The sequence below is a fragment of the Mirounga leonina genome, unplaced genomic scaffold, assembly GCF_011800145.1.
Source record: "Mirounga leonina isolate KUSES-001 unplaced genomic scaffold, KU_Mleo_1.0 Mir_481, whole genome shotgun sequence".
NCBI lineage: Eukaryota > Metazoa > Chordata > Mammalia > Carnivora > Phocidae > Mirounga > Mirounga leonina.
In genome coordinates this window covers 2152221-2165100 of record NW_023270773.1, presented here as the reverse complement: position 1 = coordinate 2165100, position 12880 = coordinate 2152221, and the positions used below count along the sequence as shown (strand labels likewise).

Below are 12880 nucleotides of genomic sequence, written 5' to 3'. Positions count from 1 at the left end.
ACCTGAGCCGAAGGCAGATGCTTAACGACTGAACCACCCAGGCGCCCCAAGAAAATATTTTATTTTTAAGTACTCTCCACATCCAATGTGGAGCTTGAACTCACAACCTCAAAGATTGAGAGTTACATGGTCCACTGAGCCAGCCAGGCACGCCAACATAACATTAAATTTTATTAAAAACAGGTAGTTTATGTAACTGTTACCTAGGCATTTGGATTGATTCAGTTTTTAACTATTTTTAAGTAATGCAGCTTAGAAACGTTTTTAGTGCAAACCTCCTTTGAGGAATTTTCTTGAAAGCTATTTTTCAAAAATGGGATGACCAGGTCAAAAATAGGATTCTGGTAGTATGTGGCTAGATTGCTCTCTAGAAATAGCATTTAAATTAATGCTTTTACTATTAATCTTCTAAAGTTCTTCTCCCCTCCCCTTCCCTCTTGCAGTGGGAACATGGTATTTTTTTACTTACAATGTAATAGAAGTAAGCTAGAACCTTATAGTTTCCTTGTCTGGTTTATTTTTAAGGCAAATAAACTTTTTTTCTAGGTTTTACTTATCTGGTGTTTCAACTGTATTAAAATAATTGGACTATTTATGCACAGCAAACTGGGTATTAATCCTTATTTTCTGAAAGCTTTAAAAAATTTAATCAAATTCATCAACTAATTCTTTGATATGTTGTTTTTATTGGTTCAGAATTAGTGAACTACGCTAAGGCTTTTAACCTTTAACCAACCAGTGGAGAAATTACTGTGGAGAAAAGTACTGCATTTAGATGCTTAATTTTATTTATTCCATTTAATATTTTAGATTTTATTAGTATTTATTGCTTTCAACATAGTTGACTTTCAGTTTTCATATTAAACTTATAGATACCCTTCACTTATTATGTCTTTCTGGAACCTGTTTGTTCTATCGGTCTAGTTTATTATTTTGAACTATACCTGGTATTATAAGGCTTTTTACTCTTATTTCTCCCAGATACCTTTTTTTTTTTTTTAAGAACTTTTATTAATTAGCCTGAGAGCACAAGCAGGGAGAGGTTCAGAGCGGGAGGGAAAAACAGACTCCCCGCTAAGCAGGGAACCAGATGCAGGGCTTATCCCAGGACCCCTGGATCATGACCAGAGCTGAAGGCTGATGTTTAACCCACTGAGCCACCCAGGCACCACTCTCCGCGCAAGATGTCTTTTTTTAATTTCTTAGCAGGGCTTCTACCTTGAGTCCTTGTCAGTTTCTCTACTCTAGTGAAATGGTCTGCTAAGATTAAAAAATAGCATGAAGATGTCTTTTCTCTCCCTTTTCCCTACCCTCAAAACTCAGAGCTGGTTTGTCTTCTTGCTTCAGGCTCTTGTGCCTTATCTTGGTTGCTGTTAGCTCTCCAGAGTGAAGAGGTCTCTCACATTTAAAGTGTGGTTTTTTGTTTTTTTTTTAATTTGAGAGCGAGTGCGTGCATGAACACAAGTGTTGTGGGGGCGAGGGGAGGAGGAAAAATTAGACTCCCTGCTGAGCAGGGATCCCAATGGGGGCGCTCAATCCCAGGACCCAGAGATTATGGCCTGAGCCGAAGGCAGACGCTTAACCAACTGAGCCACCCAGGCACCCCTGAAAATGGAATTTTTAAAAAAATGAGACCATGCTTTTGTGGGGTGGGAGAACATATCTAATATGAGAACATTTTCATCACCCCAAAAAGAAACCCTGTACCCATTAGTGGTCACTCCCTTTTTCTTCCCTAACAGCCAACCCCTGTTTCTTTAATAGTACAGAGCCTGCCCTGCTGCTGTGGAGCTCTTTGAGTTTACTGTGTTATCCTTTTGCACTCTTGCTTCTTTATCTTTCCACATGCTTGTCAGGATTTACTTGTTACTTGTTTTTTGTTACTTGTCAGGATTTACTTTTCAGAGTCATTAGTTACTATTTGTCAATGACTCCATAAAATCTACTTGGAGAATAATCATCACACTTGCTTTTAATTTTCTTTAGTTGGGCAGAGGTGTGTTGTCTTTCAATTCTCTTTTTACATTCTCAGATCTCTCCCCCGCCCCCGCATTTAAACTTTGTTATTTTCCCCTTTTTTGAGCTTCTTTCTGTTAGGTTTAACCCTGATTGGTAGGCACACTCTGTTCTTTCATTCTTGCCAATGATGCCCTTTGTTTTTTTTGTGTTTTTTGTTCAAATTTGAAAAATATTTGATTATTTTCTTTGTGAGTCTAAGCAGTTAATCTTCATTTTGTTTATGGGCCTCTGTTATTGTAGGTTAATTCTTTTTTTAGTGATTTCCAGCTCTGATGGTTTCACTTGCTTTGTCTTCTATTTAGTTGCCTGATTTCTGTCATTGTATAAATTGTCATCTTATAATTTTTTTTCTTCTTTTTTAAAAGATTTATTTATTTGAGAGAGAGAGAATGAGAGACAAAGAGCATGAGAGGGAGGAGGGTCAGAGGGAGAAGCAGACTCCCTGCCGAGCAGGGAGCCTGATGTGGGACTCGATCCCGGGACTCCAGGATCATGACCTGAGCCGAAGGCAGTTGCTTAACCAACTGAGCCACCCAGGCGCCCTGTCATCTTATAATTTATATTCGACTTGGCTCATTCCTTTTTTTTTTAAATCCCATTCTGCTATTTGCTGCCTTCAGAGGTGTTTTAAATCATTTTGTAATATGTCATGATTCTGCAATATATATTGTGGTCTGTTTTTACTTAGCATCCCCCTTACGTGTAACACTTTAAATGTTGTTAGTGAATCCCATTCTTTCTTTATCTCCGTTCTTGTAGACTTGACTCTTGCCAAGCCTTCTCCTTTTCTCCTGGGCCTTTATAGTTTGTACTTCGTTACCCCTCCCAGCTCCTGAGTTGCCCTTTAAAATATGCTTGCTGTGTTCCTTCATTTGAGTCTCATCTTTGTTCTTTGTTTGTAACATGTTTAATTATTTTGTTGGGTTTTGAAGGAGGCATTCTGTACCATTTCTCATTTAGCGCTTCCCAAAGTTCTGTTGTGTAAGACTTTCTGAGCACATTCTTGTATAATGGAAAGAACACAGTATTCAGAGAAAAGACCAAGTGTTGATCCTAGCCCTCTGGTTGGGTGACTTTGGCTGTCACTGAGACTCATCATATGATAGGACTTTAGCTCTTTTCAAGTTCTGTATTGTTGTGTCCTTAAAAACAAGTGTATTTTTTATATTTAATGGAAATGTAATGAAAATTAAAATATGCAGAGTTTATTTACAATGGCCAACAGAAAATTGATACTATTATTAAGTGATTTAATGGTTATTTTTAAATGATAATAAAATAATAACAGATTGTTGGGGCTGGGACTCTGATAAAAAATGTTGTCTTCTAGGTGGCAATGGTATTGTTTGCATATGTACTGAATTTATGAAGTGAGTTCACAGATACTTATTCTTCCAAATAACCCTATACAGTATGTGAGAGGTAAGTAGTATTTACATTTTTCAAGGGAAGATGCTGAGGTTCAGCAAGGTTAAGAGACTTGACCAGTGTTACAGGTGTGGAGTTGTGGGGCACCTGGGTGGCTCAGTCATTGAGCCTCTGCCTTCGGCTCAGGTCATGATCCCAGGGTCCTGGGATCGAGCCCCGCATCAGGCCCCCTGCTCGGTGGGAAGCCTGCTTCTCCCTCTCCTACTCCCCCTGCTTGTGTTCCCTCTCTCGCTGTGTCTACTCTGTCAAATTAATAAATAAAGTCTTAAAAACAAAACAGGTGTGGGGGCGCCTGGGTGGCTCAGTCGGTTGGGCGTCTGCCTTCGGCTCAGGTCATGATCCCGGGATCCTGGGATCGAGCCCCGCGTCAGGCTCCCTGCTCAGTGGGGATCCTGCTTCTCCCTCTCCCTCTGACACTCCCCCTCTGTCCCTCTCCCTGCTTGTGCTCTCTCTCTCTCTCAAATAAATAAATAAAATCTTAAAACAAAACAGGTGTGGAGTTGTGACAGTGCACGATCTGGAATTCAGATTTCAGGACTTCCAAGACCAGCCTTTGTAACTTGACCCAAAATAAAACTTGGGTAGTTTTAAGGTTATTTCTTCAAATACGTGCTGCTCTATCATTCAGTAGGTTTTCTGGAGTGAGTAAAGGCAGGAGTTTCAGCCATTATCCTGTAGATCATCAGTTACTTTGAATGTGCTGTGGGTCAGTATTGGGAGTTATCTGGGGGCAGCCACTCTCTGGCAGTATTTCCCTGCCTTGATCTTTGATTGTATTTGGGCACAGATATATTTATGGCTCAAAGGTGAAAGTGAGGAGATAATATGGAGAGAAAAGGAACTGATTTCAGAAATAAGATTTCCACAGTAACTTGAGCAATGAAGAATTTGAGTAATTTCACAAAATTCATAATTCTGCTGACCGGTATCCTACGGAATTCTTGTAGGTCTCTGAAGTCCTCAGGGGACCCTGTGTGTACACTCTCGGATTATTGAAACAAACTCAGGCCAGGACCTGAGGGATGGAGGACTAGATTGAGGAATTGGGAAGTCATCAGGAATCAAGGCAGTGCTCTTGTCATTCTCTCTGGAGCAGCCGGCCCTTTCTCTGTGGCTCTGTCTGCTTCATACTCCTCTCTCTGCAGAATGAATTGAGTATGCGTGGCCCGTCCCAGCATTCTCCACCCTCCAAACATACATTTTCTCAGAAGAGAAGCTAGTTGGTCCAGCTCAGCCTTTGGATGGTTTTTCCGTATGCTGCGTATTACTTCGTCAGCCATGGCAATGGGACAAATCTGCATAGGTGAGGGGAATGTGAGCTGGCTGGGTGCCCTAAAAGAGGTCTCACAGAAAGTCACCTGGGGGAACTTTGTGCAAAGAGTTCCAGGCTCCACTTCCCAGACATTTTGTTCCATTAGTAGGTGTGGGATAGAAACGGGGTGCCCACACTTTTAAAAGCTCCCTTGGTGACTCTTAATGCCTACTTAGGTTTGGAAATCACTTTATTCCCAATACATGTAAATAAATCAATATGTGTTTACATAAGGAAATAATGGAAGTATAAACAGAAAACTCAAAAGGTTTATGGGGTAGGAGTGGATAAAGACAGGGATGGGAACAAACAATTAGAAAACAAAACCCAGGGGGCATCTGGGTGGCTCAGTTGTTAAGCGTCTGCCTTCGGCTCAGGTCATGGTCCCAGGGTCCTAGGATCGAGCCCCGCATCGGGCTCCCTGGTCTGCGGGAAACCTCCTCCCTCTCCCACTCCCCCTGCTTGTGTTCCCTCTCTCGCTGTGTCTGTCAAATAAATAAATAAATAATCTTAAAAAAAAAAGAGAGAGAGAGAGGGAAGTATCTTATTCCTTCCTCATCTGTATCACCCTGCTCCCAATCTCTGCTTTGTCTCTTTCCCACTCACCCCCCTATAGGTAGTCTGTCTCTAGTTTCGGGTTTATCCTTATATTTCTTGTATAGATAAGTAGATACATGTATATTTCCTTATAACCCATCTCCTCTTATATGAAGAATAACATAGTATAAATTGCTTTTGTACTTGCTTTTTTTTCTTTAACTTTATATCTTGGAAACCATTCTATGATCAGTTCTTAGGGATCTTATTTTTATAGCAGCATAGTACTCCATTGTGTGGATGTACCATAATTTATTCAGTGTTCCTCCAGTATATATGGGTATTTAGGTTATTTCCAGTATTTTGAAACTACAAATAATGCTTCCACAAATAACCTCTAACATCTATATTTTCATATTGTTGGAGGTGTATCTCCAGGGCAGACTATTAGGAGTGGGATTGCTGAATCAAAAGATAGGTATAGGGGCGCCTGGGTGGCTCAGTTGGTTGAGCGACTGCCTTCGGCTCAGGTCATGATCCTGGAGTCCCTGGATCGAGTCCCGCATCGGGCTCCCTGCTCGGCAGGGAGCCTGCTTCTCCCTCTGACCCTCCCCCCTCTCATGTGCGCTCGCTCTCTCTCTCTCTCTCTCAAATAAATAAAGAAAATCTTTAAAAAAAAAAAAAAGATAGGTATAGATACATAATTTTGTGGGTATTGCCAAATTCCTCTCCAGAAGATTGTACAGTTGGCATCCCCTTCAGCAACATAGAGTTAATTGCATACATTTTATAACTTGACATACATGTGAGAGATTATCAAATTTTGCCCAAGGTATTCCTTTCCTTGTCTGCTGCTTTTATCTTGATGGGTTTTGTAAAAAAAAAAAACAAAACAAAAAACAAAAAAACAGAGACAAACTTTTAACTGCAGAAACTTTTTTAATGAAAAAAAAGTAAATTAGTTTTCCAGAGCTGACTGGAGATTTTCTGACTGACATTTTAGTTATAATTACATGTTACATTTTTCTACTTTACCTACCTACTTTAGCATCTGTTATATAACATCTTACCACCTGCTTAGTTGTGCAGGCAGCTCCTTTCAGTTTAGATAATAATACTGTATACTTCAAGCTTAAACATTTCCCCATCTTAGTCATTTTTTCCCCCCATCTTAGTCATTTTCCACATGTGTGAGGCAGGTGTTTGATATTTCTGACAGTGACAGTTCATAAGACACTTGCATTTCTCGACTCTGAAAATTAATAAAGGCACACCTTGCTAAAGTGGAGTTGGGAGGCTAGAGCCAGACAGTACTACTAGATGTCAGTTACAGGAAGAATTATCAATTACAGATCCCAACAGAAGAGATAGACAGGAAGGAATGCTTAGAAGCCCCAGCAGAGAAATATACCTCGCATCTCCTGTAAGAAAGCAACTACCTCTGCAATCAGCCAGTGAGAAACCATCCTCATCCTGGACTTTTGCTTTTCTCAAATGGACTTTTGTTCAAAACAACCCTTCCAACTTCCTGCTCCGTAAAATAAAGTTTCTCTCCTTTGTCTAATTTGCCTGTGGTCTTACTATAGTTTGTATGTCCCAAATTATAATTCTCTGCTATTCCTGAATAAACCCATTTTTGGTGGTGAATTGACTCACCATTTTATTTTTAAGGGTAGCAATTCCTTTATGTTTTAGTGATGGGGACAGTCTTCTGAGCTTCTTTTTCTTTGACTTGACTCGTCAGGGTACAGCTTACAAAGGTGTGCAAGGGTTGCCCTCGTGAAGTAGGTCATCCTCTTGTAGACCGTAGCTCTGTTGTGCCTTCTTTCCCCTGTGCCCCTTGGCTTGAGATCTCTATGGTTTTCCCTGTATATTAGTCTGGTCTGGCATTGGTTTGGATTCTGTCTGCTGACCTCTCTGACCAGATTCTCAACTTCTTATGATCTTTCCACTCCCATTTTACAAGAACCCACCTGTTTATTTGCCTGATCTTGCACAGGGGTAGTATGATAGATGCTAAAGACATCACTTAATTGTCATGATTGGCACCACTGAAAATCTTTGGATTCTAATTTCTGTGGTTTTCAACATGATTTTTTTGCTTGTCTCCATTCAGGCCCCTTTCTCACCTCCCTTGTGTCTGGTTTGCCTTTCTATCTTCTGCCTTCAAGTCTACTCTCCCACCCCCACACCTCATTTTCAGCATATATTTGTCTGTTATTTCGGGGAGATGGATTTTGGCTCATCCCAAAGAACATCTAAATAGCCATAACCATCAAAACAGGTAGACCACTTTGGGAAGCAGAGCATTTTCTGTATCATAATCATGATCATTATTTTTCTTGTCTTCATTGTCTGCCTTTTTTTCAGTTGACCTGTCACAGTCTGGCTCAATTGTGGCCCTAATTTTGGTTCATCACCACTAAGAGGGCATGGCTAGTGGAGGACTATTAGTCCTTGTTTGGTGTAGTGGCTGAGAACATGGGAGGTCAGTTCACCTGGGTTTGAGTCCCAGTTCTGTTAACTATTGGTTAAGTAATTACACACAACTTACTTGACTCTTCCCATCTGCCTCAGTTTCATCATCCATAAAACAGGGGTTACTTCATAGGGTTGTGGTAAAGACAATATTTAAGGAATTTTTTAAAGCTCTTAGCACTGGCCCAAGTGCTCAGGACTATGGTCATTATGAGTAACGAGGTCCTTTCTCCTTTTCTTAGTCTACTTCAAGTCCAGAGGCACATGGAACTGCCTGTGCTACCATTCAGTGCTTATCATTTGAAGAGACTTGATGCTCTTGGTCTTTGTTGATGACTTCTAGCTGTTATCATAGCTCACTACTAGTCATCTTGACCTGAACCATTAAAAAATTCTTGCCTATGAAGGTAGGAGAGAATAACTGAGGAAGGAAATGTAATAATCAAAAAGTAATTGGCCCATTTGCTTCATCAACGTTTCTGTCTCTTTGTCATGACAAGTTCAGAGCACAGTGGAATTACGAAGATGACTTTTTTTTTTTTTTTTTTTAAGTTCAACACAGGGCTTGAACTCACAACCCTGAGACAGACAAGACCTGAGCCAAGATCAAGAGTCGGATGCTTAACTGAGCCACCCAGGCACCCCGAAGATCACTTCTAAATAGCACTGCTTTTGATTAGAGTATCTATTGCAAAGAATACTAACTCTGATTTTGTGTTACCCTAAATGCTTCAACTTAAACAAGATTTCTTGGTTGTGAATTTTTAGGATGATGATAGTCACGTTGGTACCTACTACAGTACCTTAGATCTGGTAGCATAGACTCATTTTTCCTATTCCTGAGGAGAGAAATGTTAGTTTTTTGTACTCTTTCAGTAATTTGTGTACTTTTTTTTAAGATTTACTTATTTGAGAGAGAGAGAGAATCCTCAGACTCCCCGCCGAGCATGGAGTCCAACATGGGGCCCGATCCCAGGACCCTGAGATCATGACCTGAGCTGAAACCAAGAGTTGGACGCTTAACCAACTGAGCCAGCGGGTGCCCCAATAATTTGTATACTTTAGTCCACCCAAAATTTGAGGAAACTTTACAGACTATAAGTCACTACAAATCTCCCATCTTTTTTTTTTTTTTTTTAAGATTTTTACTTATTTATTTGACAGAGAGAGACAGCAAGAGAGGGAACACAAGCAGGGGCAGAGAGGGAGAAGCAGGCCTCCCACAGAGCAGGGAGCCCAAAGTGGGGCTTGATCCCAGGATCCTGGGACCATGACCTGAGCTGAAGGCAGACGCTTAACAACTGAACTACCGAGGCACCCCCAAATCTCCCATCTTTCTATGTTTATTTCTATGCATACATGTATATATACATCCACATTATTAGGTGTGGGTTTTTTTTTTCTATTCTCTTGTATGCATATTAGTTTTTTCCACTTGCTATGTTTAGAAGAAGCCTGAACACAGAATAATAAAATCTTCTCTTTTTTGTAACTTGTCCAACACTGTCAGAGCAGACATGTAGGGCATAGCCAAGTTAGGACTGAAACTCAGACCTCCTAATTTGAAGTCTGGTGTTCTTTTCTAATGTTATTTCTTTTTTAGGATTCATGTGATAAATATAAAAAATATATAAATACATATTATTTAAATATAAGTGATAAATGTAATGAATAATATAATAAAGTAATAAGAATGACTTTACTTTTTTTTTTTTTGAAAGCCTGATATCTTTTAGGCTTTGCATCTGCTATTTCTGCAATCTTCACAACCCTTGGCCTTTCCTCATTTTTGATCCAAACAAATGGTTGTTCAGAGATACATGTTAGGTAACTCAGTGATGTCTCAGGAAGGGATAGGGCCAGAATTGATATTCTTTGGCTCTTGGCTCCTGTTTTATTATTGAAGAGTGAAAAATGCATATATAGACAGCCAAACTTTTTTAAGCTCTGGGCAGTCCAGAGCACCTTTTCTTGAGAGGTTGCATATGTGCTAATGCTATCAGATCCTAAGCTGTGATACTATATTGGAACACTGTTTTTTTTTTAAGGGGGGGGAGAGGGGGAAGGGCAGAGGGAGAGGGAAAGAGAGAATCTTAAACAGGCTCCACACCCAGCATGGAGCCTGACATCTTGATCTCACAACCCTGAAAGCATGACCTGAACCAAAATCAAGAGTCAGATGCTTAACCAACTGAGCTACCCAGGCGCCCCTGGAGCCTTAAAATGATGATGGTTTTATAGCTGAAATGACTTTAGACTAGCTGTTTTTTGCTCACCTAATGATTTGCACCCTCTTAAAATCTTTGCACTGGCTTTCTTGGTTAGTAAATTATGAGAGAATCAAGCTGAGGTAAGGAATACATTTTCTTTTAAAGCAGTCATTTGTATTATCTATCTTTTTATTTTTGGAACATTAATTTGGATCAGTCTAACTTACTTAGCATCTGAAGACAAGTTAATTTTTATCTGTGAAACGAAATGAAATACTGTAGTTTTGTTCAGATAATTAAAGTTCACCAAAATGGGTAGCTTGGAGAACAGCTTAATAGCGTTCTCTAAAAATAACCCATTCACAGTTGATAGGTAGCATTTTAGTTGCTTAACAATGTGTACAGTATATGGTGCTTGTGCATGATAAGATACCTGCTTTATTTAGACAAACTTATTATCCACAAATATTATTGAGCTTCTGCTTCTTGACTATAATGACAGGGGATTGGGGAGGATGAGAAAACCTGAACATACCAGAAATTTTATATATATATTAAAGCCTCAGAAATGACTGTGGAAGGCTGGGCATTTATTCTAATGATCCTGCCATTGCCCAAAACCTGTTTGGAACATTTCCCTTGGAATTGCCTTCAATATGAGCATATGAACCGTGAAAGAAAACCAACCATATAATTTTGTAGTACAGCTCAATTTTTTAAATCACCTTTGAGGTATAATTTATGTATAGTAAAATGCATCTTCTCTACATGTACAGTTCAGTGAATCTTGGCAAGTGGATATACTTGTGTAGCCACCATAGGAAAGATAAAGAACATTACATAACCCTAGAGAGCATCCTTGAGCCCCTTTGCAGTCAGTCTTCACCTCAGGTAACTACAGATCAGCTATCACTGTGGCTCAGCTTGAGCTTTTCTGGAAGTTCATGTAAATGGAGTTTGAAAGTCTGTACTCTTGGGGCACCTGGGTGGCTCAGTTGGTTAAGCATCTGGCTCTTGATTTCAGCTCAGGTAATGATCTCAGGGTTGTGAGATCAAGCCCAGTGGGCTCTGTACTGGGCGTGGAGCCTGCTTGGGATTCTCTCTCCCTGCTCTTTCTGTCTCCTTCTCAAAAAAAAAAAAAAAAAAGGGAAAAGAAAAAAAAGTCTGTACTCTTTTTGTGCCTGGCTTCTTTCACTTTACATGGTGTTTTTCAGATTCATCTTTGGTGTTACATATACCAGTGCTGTAGTTGTTTCCTTTTTTTGTTGCTGAGTACACTTCCATCATGTGGAGATGGAGCAGTTTACCCCTTCCTTGTTTTGAGGAACATTGGGTTGTTCCAAGTTTGTGGCTACTTGCATAAAGCTCCTACAGACATTTGTATACAAGTCTGTGTGGACGTATATTTGCATTTCTCTTGAGTAAAGGTTTAGCAGTGGAATTGCTGGATTGTATGATCAGTGTACATTTAACTTTTCAGAAACTGCTGAGCTGTTTTCCATGGTGGTTGTAAAGTTGCACCTGCAGTATGTGAGAGTTCTAGCTTTTATACATCCTCCTCAGCACTTGGTATGACCAGTCTTTTTTATCTTAGCGATTCTAATGGGTATGTGGTTTTAATTTGCATTTTCCCCTATGATTCATCAGTCATTTTTTCATGTGTTTATTGTCACAAAAAATGTTTATTTTAAATACTGGGTTGTTTGTCCTCTTATTTTGAAGTTGTGAGAATTCTTTATATATTCTGAATACAAGTCCTGTGTGTTGCAAAGTTTCTTCTTCCATCTGCACAGCTTTTTTTTTTTTTTTTTTTAAGATTTTATTTGTTTGACAGAGACACAGCAAGAGAGGGAACACAAGCAGGGGGAGTGGGAGAGGGAGAAGCAGGCTTCCCGCAGAGCAGGGAGCCCGATGCGGGGCTCAATCCCAGGACCCTGAGATCATGACCTGAGCCGAAGGCAGACGCTTAACGACTGAGCCACCCAGGCGCTCCTGCACAGCTTCTTTTGGACCCCAGTGGTATTATCTGGCTTGCTTACCCATCTCGTTGGCCAGATCGTACTTGGCAAACTTTTCAGTCTTGCGAACTTCTTGTCTCTGTGCTGTTGTTCTTGTACATTCGTGGGGCTTTACTGTTCCCCTGAGAAGGTGTGGTGGTTTTTCTTTTTCTTTTTAAAATTATTTTCCTGGGGTGCCTGGGTGGCTCAGTCGTTAAGCATCTGCCTTTGGCTCGGGTCATGATCTCAGTGTCCTGGGATCAAGCCCCGCATCAGGTTCCCTGCTCCATGGGAAGCCTGCTTCTCCCTCTCCCACTCCCCCTGCTTGTGTTCCCTCTCTCGCTGTCTCTCTCTCTCAAAAAATGGATAAAATCTTTAAAAAAAATTATTTTCCTGACTTGGGAATGCTGCAGGTTCATAGTGCCCTTTGGCCTGGGATGCTAAATGTCCTGCAGTAGGTGGCATGGTTTTACACAGTAACTGACCTGCTTAAAGTGCCACTGATACGCTTGTTGCTTAGTCCAAGCTGCTGTTCTCTCTCACTGGTACCACTGGAGTGCTTCAAATGGTTTCTTTTTTTACTTTTTACTTTTTACAATTCATTCTGCGTATTAACAGCTGGAGAGATTGTTTAAAAATATAAATTGGGCACTTTTAGTTCCCAGATTAAAGTGGAAGAATACTTAAGTTAAACCTTAAATCCTTAGCAGAACTGCCGGGTCCAGGTCCACTGCCTATTTCTTCAGCCTCATCCTGAAGTATACTGTCTGTGCTTAGTATGCTTCAGGCACAGTGGCCTTCCTTTGAGTCCACAAATACTCCAGCCTAACTCCTCCCTGCTTGTAGAATACTTGCTTTCTCTGCCCTTCTTCAACTTGCTTAATTCCCATTCATCCTTC

The 12880-nt window shown here is 40.3% G+C and overlaps 1 protein-coding gene across 2 annotated transcripts in view; it reads left to right on the top strand.

Annotated features, from left to right (window-relative positions):
- MAPK1 (mitogen-activated protein kinase 1) overlaps positions 1–12880 on the top strand; it is a 109385-nt gene that overhangs the window by 31196 nt on the left and 65309 nt on the right. The window contains exon 1 of one of the 2 annotated variants that reach the window (XM_034989210.1): positions 3910–4750. The exons of the other annotated variant lie outside the window; for it this stretch is intronic. Within the exon in view, the coding sequence (XP_034845101.1) occupies positions 4689–4750 (62 nt within the window). The 5' untranslated portion in view covers positions 3910–4688. Of the gene's footprint in view, positions 1–3909; positions 4751–12880 lie in introns of those variants that run through there. 2 annotated transcript variants of the gene reach the window in all.